Raw genomic sequence first — 27,310 nt, 5'->3', positions numbered from 1 at the left:
GTAGAGCACATTTGGTTAGACGATAGAAAGAAAAAAATGGATAGAACTAAATTGACTTGAAGGAGAGTAGTACAATATGACCTAGAAGCATTAAACATTTCTGAGAATTTAACCCAAAACCGTTTAGAATGAAGAAAGCGAATCCATATTACCGATCTCAAATTTTTGGGATAAAAACTTAGTTGAGTTGAGTTGAGTTGAGTTGAATATCACTCTCAATTTAAATACAAGAATCATAGTTAAATAAAAAAAAAATCCAACCAACAAAACTTTTATCCCTTCTATTACTATTGTTTTTAGAGAGAGAGAGAGAGAGAGGGGACCGTACAGTTTTATACACTTACTAAAACTAAAATCCCTAATTTGATTGATCGGACTCGCAATATTTCCAATTTATTATTCTAACGGCTTACTCCAAAACGGTGTGGATTAAAATTTAAGAACTTTTGCCAGCAGGAGGCAAGGGACTGCGGCACAGAAACGACACCGTCTGTGTTGGATAAGATTCATAAGAAAAAAAGTCGGGGTTTTGGGTTTTGCTTACTGGTGCGCCTAAGGCCATGGTGGGCATCTCTCTCTCCCTTCGATTTTTTGAAAATTTTTCTTTATTTTAGCTTTAATGGTAGGAAATTCCAACCATAACCAATAAAAACTAGCAACCAACTTTCCCCGAAAGAAAATTGTGCTTCTTTACCCGGGTTTCTATTGTTTATGCTGCTACCTTTTGGAGGTGAAGTGAATTTGAGTTTAAGTTTAGTACCTTATCTATGTTTTTGTTTGCATTTAAAATAGATATTAGTTATAAAAATCTGTAACCCATTTGCGCTTCTATGTTATAATCTCTAATAGTTGAGTTGGTGTTGCCAAAACTCTTAAAAAGATGATGGAGCTTGGCAGTATTCTTTTGGTAACCTTTCTGTGATTTAAGCGCTTCTACTGGGAAATGGATGAAGAAACAATTCTAAAAATTAAGTTTAATGGGTTAGTGTTTTAGTTTTGCACTGATACTTGTAGCGTAACTGTAAGTTGATGTGCTTAGTTTTATTTTTCATTTTCTTTGTTGATTTTTTTTTTTGTCGTTTTTAATAGGAATTGAGCGAGCGAAGGATACAAGATAGTGAATTGGAGACCTGAATCGTTATCTGTAGAATAAATTGAGAGAGACTTTGACTGAATTATGGTAAATCTTTGAATAGTGGAAGCATAGAAACAGATATTGAATTGCTTGTATGGCATATGGGTTTCCTTATTTCTCAGATATAAATCCTTTCCATCTTTGTCTTTACCACTAATATATGTTTGTTGTTCCCTTGCCTAACAACATTTCCGCGTTCACAATCACATTTGAGTGGAGAAAAATGTTTTTCCTTCAAACTATTGTTATACCAAAATCTTTTTCACCTCTTTGTTCAGTAAAGGTTGAGCCTAATTTGCTGTTCGTTTCATCAATTTCTTCTCAAAACCCTGTTTATAATCCTACTTTAGGCACTTTTAGTCGTCAGGAAATTGTGTTGCCTTCTCACATTTACTGTGGACGCAGCACAAAACCTTTATCTTGCTTTGCTGTTGCAAGGACATCTGGTTCAGAGCCTGACCCTGACACTAGCTCCAAGCCCAAAGCTAAACCTAAAACAAGAACTCACCATCCAAAAGCTCTGGATTCTCAAAAGGAAGATGAAAAACCTGGAACAATCTTTCCAACAACGATTCCACGCAAGCCAAGGCGTGGTCGTAGGAGTGAAGCAGCTGCAGTCGAGGATTTTGTTCGTGACTCACTTGAACAAACATTTGCATCAATTCGGCAGCAGAACCCAGAAGCTTTAGAGAATAAGGAAAATATAATGAAGGACAGAGTTAATGATACTGTAGATTCTGAAACCAGTGATGAAGATGATGATGATGGTGACAACGAATATGAAGATGATGATGATGGTGACAACGAATATGAAGATAAACATGATGTTGGTAGAGGAAAAAGAAAGAAAAAGAAGATGGTGGTTGAGGAGGAAGACCCAAATTGGCCATTGGATGCTGATGTGGGTTGGGGAATCAGAGCATCAGATTATTTTGAGAAGCATGCAATCAAGAATGTTGTGGGGGAAGATGGATTGGAGATTGATTGGGAAGGGGAGATAGATGATAACTGGGTGAAAGAGATTAACTGTCTTGAGTGGGAGAGTTTCGCTTTTCATCCTAGCCCACTAATTGTTCTTGTTTTTGAAAGATACAACAGGTAACTATCTTCTTTCATTTGGCATTTTCTCATACTAGAAGCTTTTTTATTATAATTTAAGAGCACAAATATTGTTATTAAAGGTGTGATAATACATACAAGGTTCTTTCCAAATGATTTAGAAATTGATCTATTCTGGAAATTTAACATTTGGATCTAAATGTAAGTCAAGAGACATGAAATTGGGACAGCTTTGTATATTGCATGTTTTTGCTTTATCAGCTTCAAGACATTAATTTAAGATACTCAAATTGAAAGCCTTTATTGTTTTTTATCTGCAATTCTGCATGATATATGCTTCTGTTATTTAGTGCAAATTGTAGTGTAAAAGGGATTTTCTGAAATAGGGAAAAGGTCTATTATCTTAGTGCCTCGTACCTTCAAAACATAATTTTCATAAATAAGATGCGGAAACCCACTTGTTCTAATATGAAAATGTGTGGTTTTTTTTATCTTGCTAGGGTATATGTAGGTGCTCTCATGTTTTTTAATGATAGAAAATAGGTTCAAAATATGTTATTCATATTTCATTGATGGACCAGATTACTGAACAAGAAAGACAAAGTAATCAATGCCTAATTTGAAAGTCTACGTGAATGTTTGGGAGGAGAGTTCTTAATGCCTAATGGGCATAAATGAATAATTAAGGCACAACTGAAATTTGTCTGCAGGGCAACTGATAACTGGAAGACTTTGAAAGAGCTAGAGAAGGCAGTCAAGGTGTATTGGAGTGCAAAGGATCGACTGCCTCCTCGGGTAAATTATATGTCTCATTTCTTTTCCATTTAAAATTTTAAACTTTCTTAAGAAGTGGGATTTCTCTTTGCTTTACTTGATTATTTGTGAATAATTTTTTCAATATAACTTTACTAACTCTCTGATCAGGAACTGATGTGTGCTTCTTGTTGTTTCTACATCTTGATCAACATTAGAAATTTGAAGTCCTTTTTTAAAATCCAATCAATGGAATTTGTTTTTTCTATGCCTATTACAGTGAAAATTTTGGGATTTCTTTTTTAGTTTGTCTTTATTTCCTAGTTTATGACTAACAATTAGTGTATAAATGACCTTGGATCTTCTCAAATTGTTGAGCCATGTGAATAACTGATTATATTGAAGTTGGAACCTTCTGGAATCAGACGGTGAAGATAGACATCAATATCGAGAAAGATTTGGCATATGCTCTTAAAGTTAAAGAATGCCCTCAAATTTTATTTTTGCGAGGAAACAGGATCATTTATAGGGAGAGAGGTGAGACATTATTCTCCTTGTGGAGTTTCAAGAAGCATGGTTTTGTTCAGTTGCTACCAAGATATAAATATATCCTAATTTGTTCCTTAATTTTGCAGAGTTCAGAACTGCAGATCAACTGGTACAGATGATTGCACATTTCTACTACAATGCAAAGAAGCCTTCATATGTTAATTATGCAGCTCTATTTCCCCCTTTTTAGTTTGTTAGGTACTCAAATGGATTCTATTGGGAGATATTATCTACTTCTTGCAAGTTTATTGTTGATGATTAGCTTGCTCTTGAAGTAATGCCTATCTTATTCTGGTGAAGCAGGATTAATCACATTGTTTGCTAGCTCTTATACTCCATTCTACTTTTTGTGGGGGACATTCATGTAAATTATGCAATTTATATTAGATGCATTATTCATTTTATAATTTTTCAATTTGCATTTTTGAAAGATTCCTTGGGTTTTTGCATTAAAAAATAACTAGTCATGGAACTTTTTGCTAATGGTGTATGATTTTAATCAAGACTTGATCAGGAGTCTAGAGAAATGCTTCACAGTTGATGTAGTAAAGTAATGCAAATTAAGGACTTCTAGATGGTGGTTTTAGTTCCTGAATGGAAATGTTAACTCCAAACTCAAGTGGGTTTGTCAAAAAAAAAAAAAAATAATAATAATAATATATATATACATCTGACTATAGGATTGTCTTGTTTTGCGTGCAAATTGTTATGTTAATGCAACAATTGTGCACCTTTATCTATTTCTTGCTTAACATCATGGTGATGGTGCTTACTTGCATGATTGGTTGATGTTTATGTGACGTTGAGTCTTGAATAATGGTAAATGCTTTATTGAATTCTTAAATATTTGTTTTGGTCCATGGGATTATCATCCATTATGCATGCTTTTCAGTTTAGTGCTGTTTTCTTCTGTTTCTAAGCTCTTGCTTTTCTGGTAACCTTACCAGTTGTCCTTAATTTATGATGCCAGATCATGGCCCAAGTTAATGTATTAATATTAATGTGCAAATACAAGGCATAAATGATCTGTGATATCTTGGGGATAAGAACTACTCTGCTATTTACTGTGTACTAGATATTTGCCTTTTGAATTTGGTAAATATCTTTTCTTGTGAGTCCATAAAAGCTTAATTATGTTAGTGTGCATTTTAATGTGGCCCTTATCTGTAATTAATTTTCCTTAATTCCTAGTAGTCTTTTGTTGAGGTTTATGATCAAACCAAGTCTGGATAGTCATGACCCATGAGTGGGTCCTGGAGCCAATTTTTTGAGAAAGGAGTAATGCTTACCCCTTTGGATAATCAGACAAATGTGGAAGAATATTTCGTTAGCAGACAAAATAAGACTCATATGCCTATAAATAAAAAGCTTAGCTTGGCCGATTTTGCTATTAATTAGTTGTGAAGAGATGGCAAAATTGTCCTCCTCCTGCCTTTTCCTTGTCCTCCTATTCTTAGCAGCAGGTCAATAACTCCTCACTCTCTTATTTTTCAGTTTGCGTTCTTGTGTTTTAGTTGTACTGTGCATGCAGATCTAAACTGGGTTAAGGGTTTTGTCTAAGACAGAGAAACCAAAACTCAAACAGATCTTTGAAATGATCTTTTTCTCTTGTACCTTTTTCCTCTTTCTTTCTCTATGAATTGTGTCCAATGTGTTATTAATCCAAATCTTTCCTGGTATCTTTTTGGCAAGAATATGACATGGATGCTGAATTTTCTTGTGGCAGCTGAAGGTGGACTATGCCAAGCAGGAGAGCCTTACCAGTGTATTATCAGCTGGGACTGTCAAGACAATAAAGCTTGCAAGAAGGAATGCAGCACCAATTACCGGCGAGGCCGTGGATTCTGCACAGGCAGTCCTAAAGCCTGCTTATGTACCTATGATTGTTCTCATTGATATGCTTGTGGAATTGTATGCAAGGCAATATACAAGATACCATACAAGATGGAAGATGAAAGTGTAATGCTTAAAATAAAGTTACAAGATTTATGATGGTGTCACATATTCTAATTGAAATGTATGATCTGCAATGAAGAGTTCCTTCTGTTTCACATAAGCAATCAAAGGGGTTATGTGAAAATTTCACTACTTGGGATTGGGTTATTCTTTGATTGCTGATTCAGTTTGTGTTGGTAGTCAATTGAGAATGATTGGAAGGTGTTATTGACCATAATGTAATATAATGAATTGAATTTTTAATTAAATGAATTATTTCTTAACAAACATTAATCAAAATTTGATTTGAAAATTTTATTTTTGAATCAGATTTTTCCTTTTTTCTGAACTCCTTAATCAGATTTTTCTTTTTGAACTCCTTAATTTTTGGCATTTATTAATTTTAAGAATGTGTTTGGTAGGAGATTAAAAAATTAATGTTACGTAAGTTTTAATTTTTATGAAGAGTAATTATTAATGTAAGTTTTAAGGCATGAATATTTGTAAAATAAAAAGTAAATTTATTCTTTTTTAAGAATAATAAGAGTTAAAATTTATAAACTAATAATTATATTTATTAATTTTGTACTAAACAACCTCTAATTGTTAATGAAAAAACCAACGAGGTAGGATTTCACATGTGAGGAAAAAGGTATCAGAAGAGAAAGAAAGGAGGGGGGAATAATTAAGAGGAAAAGAAAGGGGGCGTGCCCATAAATACAAAAACATTTGGGGCGAAAACGGAATTTCGGCAAACTGAAAAATCTAGGGTCTGCATCTCTTTTCTTTTGACCCGATCGCTTCTGATTCCGGTAGTACTCTCCTTTCACCTCTCTCATTCTTCTCTTTCGTTCTGTGATATTTCCATATCTAGGGTTGGAAGTTTCGGTGAGAAGGAGCATAATGAGAGGATTGCTAAACAAGCTGGTTTCTCGCTCCCTCTCTGTCGCCGGAAATTGGCAGCAGCAGCAACTCCGCCGTCTCAACATCCATGAGTATCAGGTCTTTCCCTTTTTTTTCTCCTCCTTTTACATGCATCCACGTATATGGATCCTTGTATCTGTGATTTTCTGCCAGGCTACCGAGAAACACACCCCCCCACCCCCCCCCCCCCCCCTCCTGTTTGGCATCTAATCAGAACTGAAAAGAAAATTGTAACACGTATATCTTTTTTAATTGCCCAAATGACGTGCTGGTTTTATGAAGTCTGTAAGTGTTAGTGTTGTTGTTAGTCTCTGCATTTGCTTAGATTATACGCATTGGCTTGATTCCACATGGTAATTTCGTTTTTTTAATAGGGAGCTGATTTGATGAGCAAGTATGGTATCAATGTCCCAAAGGGAGTAGCTGTTTCGTCTGTTGATGAGGTCAGAAAGGCAATTCAAGAAGTATTTCCTAATGAAAGTGAGGTAAGTATTCAAATATTGTGGCATGCTATTAAAATTATTCACGCTTTAGTTGTTAAGAAATGTGGAAAAAGAAAGCAAATTTGATCTGTGGATCTTATAGTGTTTTTCTGTTGGTTTATATACAATGAAATTGGAGCGGAGAGGAGGGAGGATGTAGGGGGATGGGAAGTTCATTCAAACTGGGAAGTTGTTGCATGGCGTCTTGGTTATTGTATTCTAGTTTCTTCATATATATATATATATATATATATATATATATATATATATATATATATATATATATATTGAAACTTTAGCTTTTAGTTATTTGTTACTGCTAGCATGAAACTAAATGGTGGTAACTTTGGCTCTGGTGCAGTTGGTGGTTAAGAGCCAAATTTTGGCTGGTGGGCGAGGCTTAGGAAAATTTAAGAATGGCTTTGAGGGCGGAGTTCACATTGTTAAGGCTTGCAAGGTTGAAGAGACAGCTGGTAATGAAGATTGGATTTTTTTTTTCCATAAGAACTTGATGCAAAGATTTTCTTTTCTGGGTTATCTCTATCTCCAGTTGCTATTTGAAATTGCTCTTTTCACTGAAAGATAGAATCCACTTCTGTTGCTGCAGTTAAATAGAAAATGTTTAAATGTGAGATGATGTGCTATTGAAAATGAATCATGGTTATTACATGGAGTTACTGTTGGTGTGTTTGTGTAGTCATTCAATCTTATTGACTTATAGCTTGTGTGCGATGTATGATGATTTAATCAATTAGTCTAGTTTAGTTGCTATGCTACTTGAGGTTTTAGCACCCAAGTTTTGCCAAATGCCAATCCATGACAACTGAATTTAGGATGAAATCCAAGTTGAATTAACTTGTGCTTGTCTGAGTTCCTATTGTTTCTCTTAAAGTAATTGCAGAACTGATTTTCCATAACTATCATTTATGAACCTTGCCAACATGAATTAATAGATGTACTTTATTTCCTTAAAATGAAGAGAAGGGCATTCTATCAGTGTAATAAGATGTGGATTGCATAGAAACTGCTGTTCAGGTTCATGTTAAAATACTTCATATCTTTTGTTGGTTTAGTATACCGTTATATATTTCTGTTTATTTGGTTCTGGCTTCAGACTTGGGCAACTGGAATGTTTTTGTTCAGATTGATGATTGATGGGCACTGCTTATTGCTTTTGTGTTGGTTTCCAAATGGTGTTTGTGGTAGCTTTTCTTTGGTGCGTGAACATCTTGTGTCAAGATTTGGATATTTGAGAATTTTAATGAATGCATTAAAAAATTTGTCGTATAAAATTGCACTACATTATTTTTAATCTTTTAATTTTGTTGATCCCTCCAATCATTTCTCATACTTTTATTGCACACAGGAAAGATGCTTGGCCAGATACTTGTTACCAAGCAAACTGGTCCTCAAGGAAAAGTTGTCAGCAAGGTTTGGCATTGTTGATTCCTTTGAAGTAGAACTTATGTTGAGAAATAATCTTGATGAACTCATATGCATATCCTTGCATCTGTTAAAATAGCTTGAATATAGTACAGTAAAGCAGGACTCTGTAAATTCAGGTAAATTTTTTTGACCTTTGGAGGAAATAAAGGTCTTGTTTGACTAAGATCTAAAATTTAGTGTTTCTAATTTATAAGGTTAGTGCTGTATAAACATTCACACTCATCTGCTTGTAGTGACAAACCCTGCTGAAATTTTGACCTGATGTATCCCTCAAGGATTTGGTGTATTATGGAGAATTCACTGCTATCTGATGTTTATATTAGAATGAACTATCATGTACAAAACTCAACTAGCAGTCATTTGTAACCATCATTTGAAATTCTTTTTGGTTCATAGCAAATTACAGTTGATATTGTTATCTATGTTCACATAAATACATTGTCATGGAAGATTCATGAGGTTCATAAGAATGACAAGCTCAAAACTCTTGACAACATGATCATTATTCACTGCTCTTCTTATTTTCAGTCAATTATAACTGGAATACTAATATCAAGTACTAATTTCTTGAATTGTAATATTCTCACTTGATACTTCTCATACTTTTCCTCTGAAAAGGTTATAGCTTTTTAAGAATTGACTGCTTGAATATCTGTTTCTTTGGCAGGTTTACCTGTGTGAAAAGTTATCGCTTGTCAATGAGATGTACTTTGCTATCATGCTGGATCGTCAAACTGCCGGCCCAGTATGTTTCATTGTCTGAGATTGTTATTTTTGCAATTGCTTTGGATTATTGATTCAGACTTTGTAGTCTCTATCATTATGTTTGTCCATTTCAGCAAGTCCTCATGGGAAATTAATGTTCTGAATCAAGTTGCATGTATTTTTATCATGTTTTTCAGCTTATTATTGCCTGTAAAAAGGGGGGAACCAGCATTGAAGACCTTGCAGAGAAATTCCCTGACTTGATTATTAAGGTTGCCATCCTCTCTTTACCCTTATGTTTGTAGCATGGTATTTTAGGCAGTCTCCTTGTCCTTTTTAGATTGAATTCCTCTCGTGTAATTGATCCACTGTTTGTTTCTGATAGGTGCCCATTGATGTATTTAGAGGAATTACTGATGAAGATGCTGCAAAAGTTGTAGATGGTTTAGCTCCAAAGGTGGCTGATAGAAAAGATTCAATTGAGCAAGTGAAGAAATTATATAAGCTTTTTTGTGAGTGTGATTGCACATTGTTGGAAGTGAGTAAAAAATCATTTTCCTTGACTGCAATATATATCAATTCCCTGCCCTCAATTGCTGCTTTTGCATTTTCTTACTTATGTGAATATCTTACCGTAAACAATCTTGGTTCTTTGTGCAGATCAATCCCATTGCAGAAACTTCAGATAACCAGTTGGTAGCTGCTGATGCTAAGCTGAACTTTGATGATAATGCTGCATTTCGTCGGAAAGAGATATTTAATCTTCGTGATCCAACGCAGGAGGATCCTCGAGAGGTTTGATTGCATTAAAACATCAGGAAAAAGTTTATTAGAGAGTATGACTTTTTAGTTTGGGTAAATCACAAATAAGGTGTTGTAACATTCAGCATAATTTGCACTTGAATATTTGCTATTTTAAAAATGAATTAAATAGTGATCAACTTTTTAATTTTACTACACCTTGGTCTTTCCATTAAAATATTATATACTATAGTTCCTAAAATTTTATATAGGTTGCATTATAGTTTTTGAGTTTTCAAATGAAACAACTTTTTAAATTCCTAAAAGGTTAAAAGGTGAGGACTAAAATGTAATGGAAGGAATAAAGTGTATATTTGTCTTAAAGTTAAGGACTATTTAATTCGCTTTTGAAAAAGCAAGGATATAAGTATAAATTTGCTTAATGTCAGGCGAATTTTGTAATTTACCTTTTAGTTTTCTTTTTTCTTCCTTTTTCTTTTGGTTAGTCAGTTAAGGAATTTAATCTTTACATTTCTTTTGAAAATGTAGTCCCAAAGTGAGTATACCGAAGAGAGGGAAGTGGGGTGGGGGGAGGGTGGGAGGGGAGGAGGGATGGGGGAAAACCATATAACTGACCCAAATAGATTGGGATTGAGGGTGAGTTGAGTTTAGGTTTTGCTGATCAGTAAATTGAAGAGTGAAGACTATGCCACTAAAAGACTTCAAAGGAGGTCCCACTTGTAGACAGCAGTGCCTCCATAGGAAAGAAAGCTATTCGTGAATGTATGAAAGCATACTATGAATACAAAATTGGCATGATTATTTTATAATCTGAACATTAATCAGTTTTTCTCTTGTCAAAGGGAGGGAAAAAATGTAGGGGGTACATTGTAAGGAAGTATGAGTTATTTTGTTTACCCTTCTTTAATAATACAATGAGTGCCTTTGAAGTTTGGCCGGTTGGGTGCATGTGTATCTCACTTATGTACAGACACTGAAATTGTTGTGCATTTTCTTCAGCTAAAAGATGATGAAAATGGTCTATTAATCTTTCATTTGTTGTGCTTTTTATCTTTTGATAGGTGGCTGCTGCCAAGGCAGACTTGAATTATATTGGCTTAGATGGAGAAATTGGTTGCATGGTGAATGGTGCTGGATTAGCAATGGCTACGATGGATATAATTAAATTGCATGGCGGAACTCCTGCCAATTTTCTTGATGTTGGTGGGAATGCATCTGAGGGCCAGGTAATAATTTAATTGAAGTGTTTTGCTTTTGATGCGATTATTATTCACGGGCCTTTCCTACCCAGTGCGCTTTTTGCCATCTGAGTGGGTCTGCATGTTTATGAGCACTCGTGCATCATGTTTGACATGAAAGTATGCTTTTGTCTCATGTACTTTTAAATTTTTTGTGGCAGGTGGTTGAGGCATTTAAAATATTGACTTCAGATGATAAGGTTAAAGCAATTTTAGTGAACATATTTGGAGGAATAATGAAGTGTGATGTGATAGCAAGTGGAATTGTTAATGCAGCCAAACAGGTGAGATTTTCGTCAAATTGTGTTTCACGATAAGAAGATATAAAAATGTGTTTTTTGAACTTTATTGTGTGTGAATTGTATTGTTGAATATTTTATGAAGGCATTAATTTTCCTTGACCTTGTGTATAAGGTTGCACTGAAAGTACCAGTGGTGGTTCGTCTAGAAGGTACTAATGTTGACCAAGGAAAGAGAATTCTCAAGGTAAATTTGAAATTTGGGAATGAATCATCTACAGATATTTTTTTGTATTAAGAATTATGGATGAGAAGCTATGTTGATGATCAATTTGTGTGCAGGAAAGTGGAATGGCGCTAATCACAGCGGAAGACTTGGATGATGCTGCGGAGAAAGCAGTAAAAGCATTAGCTAGTTGAGAAATCAAGGAACAAACCCAGTTTGTTGCCCTCACCATTTTTATAACTCTCCGGATGGATTTTGGGGAAACATATGTATTGAATATTGACAATAACATAGCAGCAATGAGGGTTATTACCCTTGGAATTTTTTTTCTGTTACCATCACTAAATATTGAGTTTTTGTGGTTGGGAAAATTGTCGCAATCTCTATGGTTGTTCTTGGTGATGAAAGAACCCCAAGCCTAGAGGCCCTAGACAGTAGACACTGTCGTTTCAGAAATTTTATATGGCTTGCAAGTCAATATGCTATTTGTAAAAGGTGGAAAGATTTTGGACATCTGGCATTGTCAAGCCTTGATATTTGATATTTGTTGTGATTTGAACATTATATGCCCTTTGTTTGTTCATTGCATACTATACTTGTATTGCATGGATTCCCCATCGAATAAAAATGTCCATGTAAAATTTCTTGTAAAACAATGGTTGAATCTCCTGAAAGCGAATGAAGAGGGGAAAAATTGAGATTTGCTTGTTGATTATTCCTTAAATACAGTTATCAAGGATTATTCTTGCATGCAAGAAATTACTTGTCTATTATTAAGGATTCAGCTATCTTCTTGGAAATGCAGTATGCTGTGGATTGGATTGTGATCATAGGGTTAACCCCAATTGCGGTTGGCAGCACACTTCCATCGCATACATACAAGTTCTTGGCCTCCCAGCTTTCGCCATCTTCATCAACTGCACCTTCTTCCTCTGTGGCTCCCATCCTGCAACTACTCATTTGATGTGCAGAAACGAGCATGGTCCAGTGCTCCTCCATCGATCTTAGCCCACCAGGTAGTGTTACAGTGTCCAAGAACTCTTCCAAATCTTTCTCCTTAATTCCTTTACATGCAATCCTTTGGCCATCACTACGGCAAGTGCCTACTTCCACAGCTCCAGCACCAACTAAAATTCTTAAAGCTTCCCTCAACCCAATTCTAAGATTGCCTTTATCCAACTGGTCTAGACGGTGACTAATTCTGCCCTCCACTTTCACTTCTCCTGAACCTTGATCTCTGATCAACGCAAAAAGGTGGGCTGTTCTAGCATACTTCACCATCTTGTCCTTGAAGTCCTGCCCTGAAACCCATGGAGATAATACTGCGTATGAGGCTGGCCCAAGTGCTGGATTTTCTATTATGGCGCAGACCTGGGAAGACTCTGAGACCACTTTGTGAATTGATGTGATGATTCCTCCCTCGTAAATTTTGCCTTTGAAATCTGATACATTTTCTGGAAAGTATCCCCATGCCATTAGAACTGGATGAAGATGAAGGTTCCTGCCAATATTTGGATTCACCAACCCACTGGAGATCATTAGAGGAGGTGTCAACAGAGAACCACATGCTGAAATTGTTACTCTAGCCTCAATTTGCAGCTTCTTAGTTACATTTGTATTTGAAGCTCTAGCAATCACCCCCAAGCATTTTTTCCTACTTCCAATGTTCCCATCCTCCAATATGAATTTCTCAGCTTTGCATCCTGTTAGAATTACCCCACCGCAGCTAACAGCATCAACCAACCAGGTGGAATCAGTCCCTTTCTTTTCTCCAGTTCTACAGCCATAGCAGCAAGAACCACAATAATGCTCACTAGAGGAATTCCTTGGAACAGAATCAACTTTTAAACCAAGATTCTCGCACCCTCTACGAAGAACTTGATTCTGAAATCCTTCTTTGGAACAGTTATCTGTAACACCAATCCTCTTACACACAGCATCCATTGCATTTTGATAGTAAGAGCTTCCAAAAAGTGGAATCTTATGATCCACACGCCAGTCTCTGAGAACAGAATCTGGTGTCCTTATGCAGGCAGACCAGTTTACAGCGGAGCCTCCACCTACTGTTGATCCAGCCAATATCATCGTTTTCCCATTGCGAGTTGATAGAATTCCACCGGACTCATAAAGTTCAGCCATAGAAGGCCCTTCCAGTGAAGAATAATCTTCTGGCACATAGTAGTTCCCTTTCTCTAGGACCAGTACTTTCTGGCCTGAGCTTGCAAGCACTGCAGCTGCAACCCCTCCACCACAACCAGAACCAACAATCACAACATCACATTTGATCTTGCAGGTTTTGTGCTCTAGATCTTCAATGACTTGGAGGCCTTTTTGGTTGAGAGATTGGATAAGAGTCGAGTCATCTTCATTTGCAAGTTCTATGACCCCCCTTTGAAGAGGTCTCTCCTCTTTGGTTTTTCTCAATTTTTCCCTTGTGTCTTTATGATATCCAATTGCTTCCCATGCTGGGTTCTGTAAATTTTCATCTGTCTGTGACAAATAGAGAATTTAAAAATTATGGTAAATTACATTGACTATCCTTCATGTATGCTTTGGTCTCTGATAAATTCTTTAAAATAAAGAAATAAATTTTCAACATAAAGATGTCAGATTCAAAATTCCATTAAAGCCCATATTTTTTTAAAAGTGAAAGCATCATAAAGCTATCCCAATATAATTTTGTGGATGGAGGACCAGGAATCAGACATTCACACATAAGAAATAACTACAACATGTATGCTTTAAGTGTCAGAAACACATCGCTATATCTATGATCAAATTTTGAGTCTGATTTCACACCGGCAATTTCAGAAAGTACAAAAAACAAAAACAGTAACATTTTATTCTAATTTTGTAAAGTAATCCTCTTTTATTCGAGATGAACTTCCAAAGGCTTTTATCAGCATAATATTTAAGACCAAAAACCAAAATCCAAAAGTAAAATAATCTTTACCATGGAGAAGAAGGTGTACAAGCAGAAGATTTTTACAGCTGCAAACACTACTCTGAGAGGTATGAAGAACTTCTCCCTCGACCATTTCTTGAGAATTTCCTCTCTCTTTTCTAAAGAAATTTCAGAGAATTTGTGAATGAAGGGCCAGTTCCAATCAAAACACATGAACCCACAAAGCAACAGTGTTCCCAATCTGAAAGAGAGAACCTTCAAAACCAATTTCACTAGAAACACAACTTCTTGTACACCTCTCCTGACCAGAAACTCTGCTACCTGTTTTCCATTGTGAAAAAGGAAATAAATAAGGATAACAACTCCATCCTACAAGAAAAATATAGCTCTCTGTGTGACTCTAGAGACAACCCAGAAAAGTTTGCAGATGGTAAAAGAGAGAAACCATAACTATAAAACTTAACAATAACAAAAAGGCTTTGTATATTATAATTTGAAAAAAAAGAGAGAGATTACATATAAAGATTGACCTCATCGGGGATTGGAGGCTCAGACCCAGAAGATTTGTAGAAGGAACGAACAGCCTGCAACTTATTAACTGGGATTTCCTTGTTGAGATCGTCCATTGGCAATGGAGGGATGAAAGTTTCACACAAGGCAGCAAGTGATCGGATCTGAGATGAAGAGAGACCGTGGCTGTACGTGCTCATTCTCTTCCCTCCTCTCAATGAAGGATGGCAACTCTCTCTTTGCTCCATAGTTTCTTTGCGCGTTCGTGTCTCTCTATGCGCTGTTTTTTGTAGTTCTTGTTGTCATTTTATAGGAGGAGTTGATTTGCACTTTGGAATTTGAATTGCCTCAGCAAGTCAGCGTCCTGCTGAGCGCTTCCAATGGTTTATTATCTTTTTGAAAAATTATTATTTAATCTTTATTTTAATAAAATTAATTATTTAACTTTTTATTATAAAAAATATATTAATTAATTATATAATTTTATTTTTTAATTCCTTCAATTATTTTTAAATATTAATTAAATGAAAGAGTCAAAACCAATATAATGATGATAAAAGCAGTTAATGCTTTAAAATAATCTATGCATGAGTTAATAAATATTTTTAATCAACTCAAAGTGACTGAAATAAATTATAATTATTATAATAAATAGTAACTAAATATTATGATTCCATTGGATAAAATAATAAATTTTTATGCCACAAAACATTAGATTTTTTTTACTTCAATATTTAATATATTTTCATAATTGGTATTAAAATTTATTTTAAATATTTAAATTAAATAAAATTATTTTTCCCAAATTAAAGAAAAATTTTTAGAAATAAATTAATAAAATTAATCATTAAAAATATATTTTAATAATTTAAACTTTATTAAAAAAAAAAAAAAGCCAAAGGCTCACTTTGTCCTCCTACTTCCTAATTTTTGAATAAGGTCATGATATACCTAATTTTTCTTGGATGTTAATAAGAGATTAGATTAATTTTTAAGATAATTAATATTTATTCTATTTTTAGAGGTTAAACATTAATCTTGACAGATTATATTAATAGAACTTAAAATATGCTAAGAAGACATATTTTATTATTTTTTTTCTATCAAATATTATTAATTAGCAAGCCTCTAATTATTTTAAACTAGAACTAACCATAATTTTATTATTTAAGATAATTAAAGAGTAATATATATATATATATATATATATATAATTTAAAAGGATAAATTTATTTTAAATAGATACCCTCGTCTTTAATATATTAAAAAAATTATGCTTATGAGTATAAAACTGGAGAGAATTATGAATTTGATTGGACTTGAGACGAAAACAGGGTTAACACAGGAGGGTGTTATAGTAATTTAAAAGAACATGGCATTGATGTAATTAAAGTCGGAGACAAGGGCAATTCTAAAGACTCCCTCTATAAATATAAACAACCCACCATTTCCTTCAAATTATATATAAACCTCGTTCCGCTCTTTTAACTTTCATCTCCAGAAACTTCTCCCTCTGTCTCCTCATCCTATTTGAGCACCGAAACGACGATGCGTCCCCCTCCCCCCTCGCGTTTTGAAGCGAAAGGAGAGAGAAAGAGAGAGAGAGAGAGAGGGTTATTCCCTGAAGTCGTCGCCACCAGCAGCAGCAACAACAAAATTACCCAAGCCGAGCGTTCCACAAGATGGGTCAGAGCCGAATTCGTTTAATCTGGTACTGGCTGGGTACTTACTACTTAGCGCACGAGTACCTAACTAAAGCGACGATCTATGGTCAACAATGGGACCCAGCTGGAGCCGAAGAGGAGCGGAGTGAGGATGGCGAACAAGAAGCCGAGCCGAATAAGGGAAATCATAAAAGGTACGTGGAGGTATCAAGCTTATTGAAGGCAGAAGGGGCCCACTTACCTGGCGTTGTCAACTGAAGCCAGCTGTCTCGCTTCTTGCAGATATGAAATGGGCGCTAAACTGTGTTTTTTAACACGTGGAGCTTTGTCATTGGAGAATTGTTTTTAATCTGATCTATATTGTATAAACAAACCTAAACGCGCGGTTTGGTTTGTAAAAAAAAAAATTATTTATTTAATTTTAATTAAAATTTAAACTTAATTCTTTACCTTTCTATTAATTTATTTTAGAAAACTGGCACTTTGTTTTTAACTGAAGCTAGTCATGTTACCCTTATGCAGCGAATTATTTATTATTTTAATAATATAAATTTATATTTTGCATTTTTTATATTTTATATTTTTATAATTATATTATAAAATTTTATCATTAATAAAATTTTTAATTAATTATACTTTTGTTTTAAGTGTGAATAAATAAATAAATATATTATTTGTGAATAAAAATTAATTATGATTTTTATGCTTTTTAGACATTAAATAATTTTAAAATCTAAATCTTTTATTGCAACATCTATTTTTTTAAAGCACAATATATACCTATACACATAAATAAATGAGATTGAATAAATAGTTGATCAAATATAAATATAAGATTTTTTTAAAAAAATAAAAGTATAATTATATAAAGAACAATTAAATTACTAAAATTAGCTAGTGAAAATAGGTAAATTTTAGTAAGCACTATATTCAAAATTCAACAAAAGTGAGCAATAAATTTATTTTTTAGTATTAATAAATTTTATTAAATTTTAAAACTTGAAATTTAATAAATAATAAATTATTTATATTTTTAATTAGTTTTTTTAGAGAAAATTTGATGGTTCATTAATCAAAATAATAAGATAAGTATAATATAGTGTTCTCTTAAGAGAAAAAAAGATAAACATAAATAATTAAAATATTCTGTTCAGAGATGATTTGAATAGAGTATAATAGGCTTTCACATAGTAATTGTTTCCTTTTTATTTTTGATGACCAAAGAAAATTTTTACAATATTGTCGTTGCAATAAAAAAAACATTACCCATACCTAGTCTTCAACTAAAAGAAATCAATGATCTACGCTGAATTTTGAATTTTTAAATAACTCATTCAAATATTGATAAAAATAAATAAAGTCTTACTAAGGGAAGAAAAATAAAATCCCACTAAGAGAAGAGAATAAAACCTCAATAATGAATAGAAACAGACTCTAATACCAAGAGAGAATCTCAAATTTATTATTTAATGAAATAAATATAAGGAGATAAATTTAGATATGTTCCAAACAGATACATATATAAAAGATTATTAGAAAAAATAACAAAAAATAATAATAAAGAAAAAGAAAATCGAGCCGGGGTAGCCACCGATGAAAAATTTACTAGTGGCTGTCTAAAAAAAGAGATTTGAAAGAGGAAAGAGAGAGAGAGAGAGAAAAATAAAAGGAAGATCATATTTTTTAATTAGTTCATGAATATATATTATCGACTGAACAAGAAAAATCAATATTTAAAATACTTTTAATTTAAATTTAGTTAAAAGGATAAATTGACTTATATAAATTTTAAATAATCATTATATTTATATCCTTATTTGCATATCAATTAATCAATATTATTTAGTAAGTGACTTTTTTAATAGTTGACTTACACAAATTAAAGAAAATAATGACAATTGGTTATTTATTTAGATAGATTATTTATAAACTTATGTATATTTCAGCTTTAATATATATATATATATATATATAATGCCCTCACTTTAGGTAGTTTCGTACATTATATTGTTTCAGTAACAAATGACTGTCTGGAGAGTCAGAATGTCTGCAATTATGTTTAAACTATAGTAAGGAGTTATAAATGGTCTAAGTTATGACAATAAAAATTAAGGAAAAATTTTAGAAATGAAATACAATAAAGTTAAATGAGCCGGTGCCTCGGTGATAGGTGACCTAACGGAAAGTTGCGGTGAAGACAACTAGTAGCCCTAAACCAGAGGGGAACCCTATGAAATAATTTCTAGGATGTCAGAGAAGAGTTACGGAGCCCTAGATAGCATTAGAATGCCAAGAAAATGTTAGGAGAATTTTTAAGATCGGTACAGACAGTTTTGACTCCTTAAGCCAAACGGATGGCATTTTGATCATTTCGTCTTCAGAGATAATTTTTGACCAACTTGTCCAATTGAGTAAATAAATTATATGACATAAAATATGAATAAAAAGTGATGAAAATTAAATTGAAAATGAGTAGAGGAGAAAAGAAAAGAAAATGAAATAAATGGGACTTATGACATCACCATGATGCAATTAAAAACTCTCCACCCAATCACAATTTGACAAACAAATTAAAGGGATAAAAATGAAATTTAAAACATAAAAATCAGCCCATCTTCTTCATTTTGCTAGCCTTGGCCGATTCTTCTCTCCCATCCTCCATGGCTTTGCTTTTTCAAGCTTTGATTTGCTTAATTTCACACCATAAAACCCCTTCCTATCTTCACTAAAATTAATCCTTACCACTAGAGCAAGCTTGAGGCGGCAAAAAGAAAGAAAAATCAAGAAGTTTTGGAAGCTAGGGAATTGCTTACACAAGGGTTAGTGCCTAATCCTTCTTCTTTTATTTAGATTTTGTGTTAGTCTCATGAATTATGCTAGGAAATTGAGAAATTGAATAAATATATGCATGTTAGGGCAACTCCCCATTTTTGGCAGCCATGAGATGGTTAGGGTTTTGAAGGTTTAGTTGGAATTAAACTTGAAGATTAATGTTAATTGATGTGTATATTGAGTTAGATGATATTGTATATGTGTTGCATGAGATTTACAAAAGTTATAAGTTAGGGTTTAGTATGGAAATTGGGAATTTGATGATATATTAATAAATTGATATTGTTGAGATCAATTATGGACTATTTGAAGTATATGGAATGTGATTTGAGGTTGGTAGTAGTGTGAAATGGTGGTATTGGGAGTGTTGTGTTTATGCAGGATTTTATGGACCTTGAGTCCAGTGTGGTTTTTAAGCCATAAGTAGAGTTGTGTTACTCCAATTGGTGTGAGACCAATTGGAGATGAAAACTAAGACAATTTACCACAATTTTGATGAAGAGACCCTGCCCAGAAAACCAACTTAGAATGACTTAAAAATTGGCCAAATTCGGGTAACTAATTCTAGACCTGGTAAAAGTGACCAAATGAACAATCATAATTCAGTGTAGAAATGTCCAATTGACCTGAATTTTATATCAATGGAAAGCTTAAACAATTTAGAACAACTTTCATGAAGAACACCAACTCATATTCTAAACTTAACCCATCCGAAATGCTAGCCAAATTCAGGATACCCAATCTGCCAGAACCAGTTTTGCTCAGAATTCTGGGTACAGGTTAATCTGGCCAGTTATGGTAAAATGGCCATAACTTGAGCTACAAAACTTCAAATGGAGTGATTTAAAAAGGAAATTAAAGAAGACATATAAAGGAACAACTTTGATTAAAAACATTTGGCCAAATTCTCACTGTAGAATTACCTAATGAAACAATAAACTCTAGCACCCAAAACTAAAACTTTTAATTTATTTCCTATTGGTTTGAAGTATTGATTGGTAACCAATACTAACACTTTGATGAACCAAAATGTGGTAATCTTATGTGGTTAGAACTCATGTAACTATTATGTATGAAAAAATCAACAAATTGAGTGAATAGTAATGTGTAAATAGTAACAAAAAAAAAAGGAATAATAAAAGGAATTAAAGAAGCCATTATGAGTACTAATATATGTAATATAATTAGTAAATTAAAAATTCTTGAACTTTAGTGATTCTAGAACATAAAGGAATAATCCATAGTAAGGGCCTTAGGAAAACATTTCGATGTACAAATAGTACACGAAAATTGGTTGATGTGAATTGCAATTATCATGAATGGAATAATGAATATATAAATTACGAGAAATGTATAAATTATGTGTAATTGTGATTTATGAATTTATGTTTTCACTAGAAATAGAATAAAATTTTATCAACTGTAAATTGAACCTTATAATGAAATAATGACATAATAATACATATTAAAGCTTAATGATACTAATGTACCCATTTATTGCCTAGACATATGTGTCAGATTTGATAGATTGGCATGCCAATAAGGTATTGTTTTAGCAGTACTGCATAAGACTTTATGCATGTATTCATGGCTTTATGCCTGCACTCATGGTTTTTATGCTCGATTATATGTTATCATGACTTTTAACCATACTGATATGTTATCATGACTTTTTAGCCATACTGACCGCATACGTGGATGACGTTCCGCATTTCACGTCCCATGGTATGGCGGCTCGAGGCACCGTGGTGTCCAGTGCCAATGACCCGTTATTCAGTTTAGTTAGTCTGTCATAAGTTACTTGGGCAGTGAAATTTATTGAAATGAGTTAAGAATATTAGCAACTAAAAATATTAGCAACTAAATAAATGAGTAAGAATATTTAAAATAAATTAAATTAGTTATTTCATAGAAAGAATTGAAATGAATTGGAACGATATTAAAATTTAATTATTATGAAATAATCTCCGATAACCTAGAAAGTATTGAAAGAAATGATAAAAAAAATTTGCAAAAGAGATATAAGTATATTACTACTGTGAATTTAGGAATAAATTGCTTCTTAAGAGGAATAAATTAGAACGAAAGATAGTTGATACTAAAAGTATTATATTAAATTAGATTAAATTCTAGAATGTCCAAAGTATAATCCATTTCTTTCTTTATTTGTATATTATTTTCTTTGTTATATTATCACACCACTAAGCAGCAATGCTTAACGTGATGGATTTGTTTCCTCGCGCAGGTACTGAAGATAAAGCCTAGTAGATATTAGACTGAGATATTGGAGTTCTGATCTGCAGAGTGTTCAAGGTTGTCACCTCTTCAACAATGCATGTAGATATGACCCATATAAATCATTTTATGTATTTTGTATATTATAAATATTTCTTATGTTGTAATGTAAACTAGGAAATTGTAATTAATGTGCATATGTTGTAAATTAATAAATTAGCTATTTAATCTGAAATTAATTTGTATATTATGTAAATTATGAACTTGTGTGATTAGTTTATAAATCATGTAAATTTATGTAATTTGATAATTTTTACATATGAATTGAGTATGAATGCAAAGTGTGTGGATTTGAATACGGAATTGAGATATATGGATGATATTCAGTATGGATGAGATTTTATTTCAAAATATTATTGAAAATTTCAAGCAGGTGAATAGTGAAATACGCCAAATGGTAATAGAAACCAAAAAACTTAGCTGGTTTCTCTTTAGAAAAATAATTGATATTAAAATATAACGAGAACAAATTATTAAAGAAATAAAGTAAGATAAGATATGGTGTTTTAGCACTGAGTATGACATATCTTGCTCGGATACACCATAAACGAATAAGAAATGTCACAATATATATATATATATATGATTAGACTTTCAATAAATTTTAAGGGATTGCAAAGGGGCCTTTCTCCTCACTATCACCATCTATAGAGAATCTCAAAGAAAACAAAAATTAGACGTGATTAAATAAAAAAAATAATATTTTAACAGTCTCAGTCCTATGCTTATTTGCCTGTTTGACATTATTTTTAGATGGTCAAAATTAATTTTCTGAAATAAAAATATAATTTTAGATGTTATTAAAAAAATTTTTTTAAAAATTATTTTATTATTTTAATATTTTTATAATTAAAATTTATCAAATTTAATTTTAAATTATTTTTTAACACTCTTTAATTAATATATTTAAAAAAATAATTTTTTAATAATAATTTCAACAATAATACCAAACTAAGCCTTTCTCTGTTTGGACCATCGCTGCATTTCCCTGCTTCTCCAACTCCAAGCTTTAATCCTAAACCTAATAACCACACCAATGTCACCAGCAAAATAAAAGCCATAGAAAAGGGAAAAGAATAGAAAAACATGTGCCGTGTTAATTATGAGCTGGCGGAGCCTTGGCTGCAACCCATATAAAAGAGGAGTTTGAGACCGCCGGTTAGACTCAGCTAATTAGTTCAGAATTTTAATAGAATTAATTTAAATTAAATTGAAATTGAAACTGATTAAATTCGTTTTTAATATAAATTTTAATTATATTATAAATGAAAATCAAATTGTTTAATGAGTAAACCGAATAGTAATTAATAATAATAATAATAAGTAGGTAGTCAGTCATGCTCGCACTTCATATTGCCAAATGAAGATTTGAGGATTCAAATGAATCTTCGATAGTTCCATTGATCAAAATACAACTTATTTATCCTTCACTGATTCAATTTCTGTTTGCACGAACCATGGCAGACGCACTGATAGGAGGAACGTTTCTCTCTGCTTTCCTTCAGGTCTTGTTTGATAGGATTGCTTGTCCGGAGATCGTTGACTTCTTCACCGGCCGGAAATTCGATGATCAATTGCTGAGCAATTTGAAAACAACCTTGAGATCTGTCAATGGACTGCTCGATGACGCAGAGGAGAAGCAGATTTCTAAACCAGCTGTGAGAAAGTGGGTCGATGAGCTTAAAGATGCTGTCTATGAAGCTGATGATTTGTTGGATGAGATTGCCTACGAAGCTCTGCGATCGCACTTGGAAGCTGGATATCAGTATCAGGTGCGGAATTTTTTCTCTTCTCTTAATCCATTTATTAAAAAGAGGATGAAAACAAAATTAGAAGAGATCGTTGTGAGGCTTGAACATCTAGTAAAACAGAAGGATGCTCTTGGTTTGAGAGAGGGCATTGGCGAAAACCCATTTTCACAAAAAATACCAACAACTTGTCTGGTAGATGAATCTGGTGTTTTTGGTAGGGATGATGATAAGAAAGCCATAATGAAATTTTTGTTATCAAATGATGAAAATAGCTGTAGATTAGGTGTGATTCCTATATTGGGTATGGGTGGGGTTGGCAAAACCACCCTTGCTCAGCTTGTTTACAATGACAGGGCTGTGGAGCAGTGGTTTGATTTGAAAGCATGGGTTTGTGTTTCAGAAGAATTTCATGTCTCCAAGGTAACAAAAGATATTCTTGAGGAGGTGGGTCGGCATACTTGTAATGACAAGACTCTAAATCAGCTTCAACTTGAGCTAAAGGAGGCATTGAATGGGAAGAAATTTTTGCTGGTTTTGGATGATGTTTGGAATGATAAGTTTGCTGATTGGGACATTTTACAGAAGCCTTTGAAGTTTGGGGCACCAGGAAGTAAGATTATTGTTACAACACGCAATGAAAGCACAGCATCAAACGTGTGCACTGTTCCTGCTTATCATCTGAAGGGATTAACTGAGGATGATTGCTGGTTGTTGTTTGCAAAACATGCATTTGATGACAGAAATTTCAATTCACATCCTAGCTTAGAAGTGATTGGTAAGGAAATAATGAGGAAGTGCCAAGGTCTACCTTTGGCCGTAAAGTCACTTGGGGGTCTCCTGCGATCTAAAAGAGACATAGGTGAATGGAAAAAGATATTGAAGAGCAATATGTGGGATTTATTGAATGACGACATTCTACCTGCTCTTAAGTTTAGCTATCATTATCTCCCATCCCATCTAAAACAATGTTTTGCTTATTCTGCAATATTTTCTAAGGATTATGTTTTTGAAAAGGAGGAATTAATCCTTTTATGGATGGCAGAGGGCTTTTTAGTGCAACCCAATGAGGATATGGAGATGGAAGAAATAGGTGATGAGTACTTTGAAAATCTTGTCTCTAGGTCATTTTTTCAAAGATCAAGTTTTCATCTGTCATGCTTTGTTATGCATGACCTTGTGAATGACTTGGCCAAATTTGTTTCTGGAGATTTTTGCTTTAGGTTAGAGGGTGACAATTCATGCAAGATTCCTAAAAGAACTCGACATTTATCATATGTGAAAACAGAATATGATGCTTCTAGGAAAAATGAGAACATCTACGAAGCCCAACTTCTGCGCACCTTTTTGCTTGCAGAGTGGTCGTGCATTGACAATAAAGTTATGCATGATTTATTGCCAAGACTCAGACGCCTACGTGTATTGTCTTTGGCTCAAAATCGTAGCATAACTGAGTTGCCTTATTCAATTGGCAACTTAAAGCATTTAAGATATCTAAACCTCTCTGCAACATCAATAATAAGGTTACCTGAAATTGTGAGTACTCTGTACAATTTGCAAACGTTGATATTGTGTCAGTGCAAAGACCTTGTTGAGTTACCATCCAAATTGAGAAGACTTATAAACTTGTGTCATCTTGATATTAGGGAAACATTATTGCGAGAAATGCCATCACAAATGGGTAAACTGACAAAGCTTGCCAGGTTAACTGATTTCTTTGTTAAACAAAATGGTGGCTCTAGCATCACTGAATTGGGGAAACTACAACATCTGCATGGACAGCTTTGTATTTGGAATCTTCAAGATGTTCTTGATGTACGAGATGCCATGGAAACTGATTTGAAGGGCAAGAAGCATCTTAAGGAGTTGGAGTTGAGGTGGAATGGTGATGCTGATTGTTCATTGCATGAAAAGGACATACTTGAGCAACTTCAACCTCATACGAGTTTGGAATGTCTTTCCATTGTTGGTTATGGATATTCGAGATTTCCCGATTGGGTAGGTGACTCTTCTTTCTCAAATATTGTATCCTTAAAGCTCAGTGGATGTAAACACTGCTGCTCCTTGCCACCATTTGGGCAGTTGGCATCTCTGAAAGATCTCTCGATCAGAGAATTTGATGGAGTCGTGGCTATTGGTCCTGAGTTCTATGGCAGTTGCGTATCCATGATGAGGCCATTCTCATCTCTTCAGATCTTAAGGTTTGAAATGATGCCACAGTGGCGTGAATGGATTTCTTATGTGGAGGATAGTGGAGCTTTCCCTCTTCTTCAACAGCTTTACATACGAGAATGTCCCAACTTAACAAAGGCCTTGCCTAGTAACCTTCCTTCTTTAACAACACTTGAGATTGAAGGATGCCAACAACTTGTGGCTTCAATTCCAAAGTCTCCATCCATTCTTAGAATGAAGTTAAAGGATGATTCTCGTCTTCTACGATTAATGAAACTGTCTCATGGACTGTACCGTTTTGTGGTCATCGGATTCCATTGTCTAGATTCTGTACTAGAGGAAATGGAGCAAATGGGTGGTCTTTTCACCGCTTTAGAGGAAATTGAAATAAATAACTGTGATTCACTGAGGTGCTTCCCATTAGAGTTATTCTGCAAGTTAAAGACACTTCGCATCAGTAGATGTCCAAATCTCACATCCCTTTTTGCTCCTGAGGCAGATCATGCAGATTTCACATCTCTCAGCTCCATAGAAATCAGGGAGTGCCCTAATTTGGTATCTTTTTCTATGGGAGGATTACCAATCCCAAATTTGACTCGGCTTCTGTTAATGGGTTGCTCAAATACTGAATCTTTCCCTGGGAAGATGCTACTATCCTCAACTCTTACCTCTCTTAAAATCTGGGATTTTCCAAACCTGCAATATTTGGACTACAAAGGACTTCAACACCTCACCTCTCTTAGAGAACTGGAGATCTGTAAATGCCCTAAGCTTCAGTCCATTCCAGAAGAGGGTTTGCCCTCCTCCCTTTCTTCGCTGTCTATCTTTTTATGTCCTTTACTGGAACAAAGATGTCAACAAGAGGAAGGGGAAGATTGGCCCAAGATTTCTCACATCTCCAACTTGGAGATTAATTTCCAGAATGTCAATTGATTCCGGTGTAAATTTGATGAGGAGGAAAAAAATGAGAGTAAGAGCTAAGAGACTCATCTCACTTTGTAGTTTCAGATTGTCAGCAATTACTATTATTTTGTTCTCACTTGACTTACAAGCTCCTGGATGCTTTATTTGTTTACATGTACTTGCTTATTTCACCTGTGATACAGAAATCAGTGGATTTGATGAGCTCTTGAAAATTTTAACCTGAAACACCAACCAAAATAACTGAATCTTGCAAATAGTTGCTCCAGTTGGAAGTTGACTATAAATGAATGGATAATTTTCTGTAGATAAATACTTGTATTGTTTGTGATGCTCCATGATTCAGTAATGAAAAGCATTCATTTCTGCAACAAGCATAAGAAGATTTTCCAGTTTTTGCCCCCGTGAATTTTATTCATTCTATTTGGATTTGCTTGATAGGTGCTAGTCTGTTAATTCATTATTCTCCATTTCTGCATAATATTTTGAGGCCTTGGAATTGTGTTTCCTTTTTTCTAGGTAAATTGTAATTTAGTTCCTAAAATTTAATAAAATATATAACTTAATCTCTATATTTTTAAAAGCTACCTTTATATCACTACCATTAATATTACTGTTAAATCACCGTTATTGAGAGGGAAAAGACCAAAAACACTCTCATTTTTACCCATCTACAGAAGATGGAAAACCGTAAGTATGCCTTGAGTTAACAGAATAAAAACTAGCCATTCTTGAACACACATTAAAAAGACAAAAAAAAAAAAAAAAAAAAAAAATCACTCCCTCACATTGTGCTACGGTAAAATATGT

The 27,310-nt window shown here is 33.7% G+C and overlaps 4 protein-coding genes across 10 annotated transcripts; 3 read left to right on the top strand and 1 right to left on the bottom strand.

Moving 5' to 3' along the window:
* The first annotated feature begins 538 nt into the window (after positions 1 to 538).
* LOC110663360 (thioredoxin-like fold domain-containing protein MRL7 homolog, chloroplastic) lies at positions 539 to 5,536 on the top strand. Of its 6 annotated transcripts, XM_021822628.2 has the most exons (6): positions 547 to 730; positions 1,090 to 2,233; positions 2,905 to 2,989; positions 3,373 to 3,484; positions 3,583 to 3,694; positions 5,223 to 5,364. In XM_021822628.2, the coding sequence occupies exons 2-5, from the start codon at positions 1,296 to 1,298 to the stop codon at positions 3,684 to 3,686; spliced, it is 1,239 nt and encodes a 412-aa protein (XP_021678320.2). In that variant the 5' UTR covers positions 547 to 730; positions 1,090 to 1,295; the 3' UTR covers positions 3,687 to 3,694; positions 5,223 to 5,364. The 6 variants fall into 6 exon arrangements, 5 of the variants coding, with proteins under 5 accessions (XP_021678319.2, XP_021678320.2, XP_021678317.2 ...); XR_009140633.1 differs by lacking the exon at positions 5,223 to 5,364 and having other exon boundaries at positions 3,353 to 3,484; positions 3,583 to 3,617; XM_021822627.2 differs by lacking the exons at positions 3,373 to 3,484; positions 3,583 to 3,694 and having other exon boundaries at positions 539 to 563; positions 5,223 to 5,536.
* A 658-nt stretch (positions 5,537 to 6,194) lies between these two features.
* LOC110663358 (succinate--CoA ligase [ADP-forming] subunit beta, mitochondrial) lies at positions 6,195 to 12,017 on the top strand. The gene is made up of 12 exons (XM_021822623.2): positions 6,195 to 6,433; positions 6,730 to 6,840; positions 7,199 to 7,310; positions 8,204 to 8,268; positions 8,951 to 9,028; positions 9,186 to 9,260; positions 9,374 to 9,526; positions 9,649 to 9,783; positions 10,812 to 10,976; positions 11,150 to 11,272; positions 11,403 to 11,474; positions 11,570 to 12,017. Exons 1-12 carry the CDS (start codon positions 6,335 to 6,337, stop codon positions 11,645 to 11,647), a joined length of 1,266 nt encoding a protein of 421 aa, XP_021678315.2. The 5' UTR covers positions 6,195 to 6,334; the 3' UTR covers positions 11,648 to 12,017.
* A 115-nt stretch (positions 12,018 to 12,132) lies between these two features.
* Positions 12,133 to 15,210, bottom strand: LOC110663359 (long-chain-alcohol oxidase FAO2-like). Of its 2 annotated transcripts, none has more exons than XM_058129043.1 (3): positions 14,889 to 15,210; positions 14,407 to 14,679; positions 12,133 to 13,943 (listed from the first exon to the last, which is right to left on the bottom strand). In XM_058129043.1, the coding sequence occupies exons 1-3, from the start codon at positions 15,114 to 15,116 to the stop codon at positions 12,213 to 12,215; spliced, it is 2,232 nt and encodes a 743-aa protein (XP_057985026.1). In that variant the 5' UTR covers positions 15,117 to 15,210; the 3' UTR covers positions 12,133 to 12,212. The 2 variants fall into 2 exon arrangements, with proteins under 2 accessions (XP_057985026.1, XP_057985027.1); XM_058129044.1 differs by having other exon boundaries at positions 14,875 to 15,008.
* A 7,781-nt stretch (positions 15,211 to 22,991) lies between these two features.
* LOC110663357 (putative disease resistance RPP13-like protein 1) lies at positions 22,992 to 26,813 on the top strand. Its single transcript, XM_058129042.1, has one exon. It carries the CDS (start codon positions 23,117 to 23,119, stop codon positions 26,510 to 26,512), a length of 3,396 nt encoding a protein of 1,131 aa, XP_057985025.1. The 5' UTR covers positions 22,992 to 23,116; the 3' UTR covers positions 26,513 to 26,813.
* The last annotated feature ends 497 nt before the right edge of the window (positions 26,814 to 27,310 follow it).

The sequence above is a fragment of the Hevea brasiliensis genome, chromosome 10, assembly GCF_030052815.1.
Source record: "Hevea brasiliensis isolate MT/VB/25A 57/8 chromosome 10, ASM3005281v1, whole genome shotgun sequence".
In the NCBI taxonomy this organism is placed as follows: domain Eukaryota; kingdom Viridiplantae; phylum Streptophyta; class Magnoliopsida; order Malpighiales; family Euphorbiaceae; genus Hevea; species Hevea brasiliensis.
The sequence above is the reverse complement of the archived record's forward strand: the minus strand, read 5'-3'. Positions and strand labels throughout refer to the sequence as shown.

Excerpts from the sequence above, each read along its gene's own strand:
- LOC110663359 (XM_058129043.1), bottom strand. The coding sequence starts at position 15,116 with ATGGAGCAAAGAGAGAGTTGCCATCCTTCATTGAGAGGAGGGAAGAGA. Across the intron at positions 14,680-14,888 it reads AGCCTCCAATCCCCGATGAG|GTAGCAGAGTTTCTGGTCAG; the intron begins GTCAATCTTTAT and ends AATGGAAAACAG. Across the intron at positions 13,944-14,406 it reads TGTACACCTTCTTCTCCATG|ACAGATGAAAATTTACAGAA; the intron begins GTAAAGATTATT and ends TATTTGTCACAG.
- LOC110663357 (XM_058129042.1), top strand. The coding sequence starts at position 23,117 with ATGGCAGACGCACTGATAGGAGGAACGTTTCTCTCTGCTTTCCTTCAG.
- LOC110663358 (XM_021822623.2), top strand. The coding sequence starts at position 6,335 with ATGAGAGGATTGCTAAACAAGCTGGTTTCTCGCTCCCTCTCTGTCGCC. Across the intron at positions 6,841-7,198 it reads TATTTCCTAATGAAAGTGAG|TTGGTGGTTAAGAGCCAAAT; the intron begins GTAAGTATTCAA and ends GCTCTGGTGCAG. Across the intron at positions 9,029-9,185 it reads ATCGTCAAACTGCCGGCCCA|CTTATTATTGCCTGTAAAAA; the intron begins GTATGTTTCATT and ends CATGTTTTTCAG.
- LOC110663360 (XM_021822627.2), top strand. The coding sequence starts at position 1,296 with ATGTTTGTTGTTCCCTTGCCTAACAACATTTCCGCGTTCACAATCACA. Across the intron at positions 2,234-2,904 it reads GTTTTTGAAAGATACAACAG|GGCAACTGATAACTGGAAGA; the intron begins GTAACTATCTTC and ends ATTTGTCTGCAG. Across the intron at positions 2,990-5,222 it reads AGGATCGACTGCCTCCTCGG|CTGAAGGTGGACTATGCCAA; the intron begins GTAAATTATATG and ends TTCTTGTGGCAG.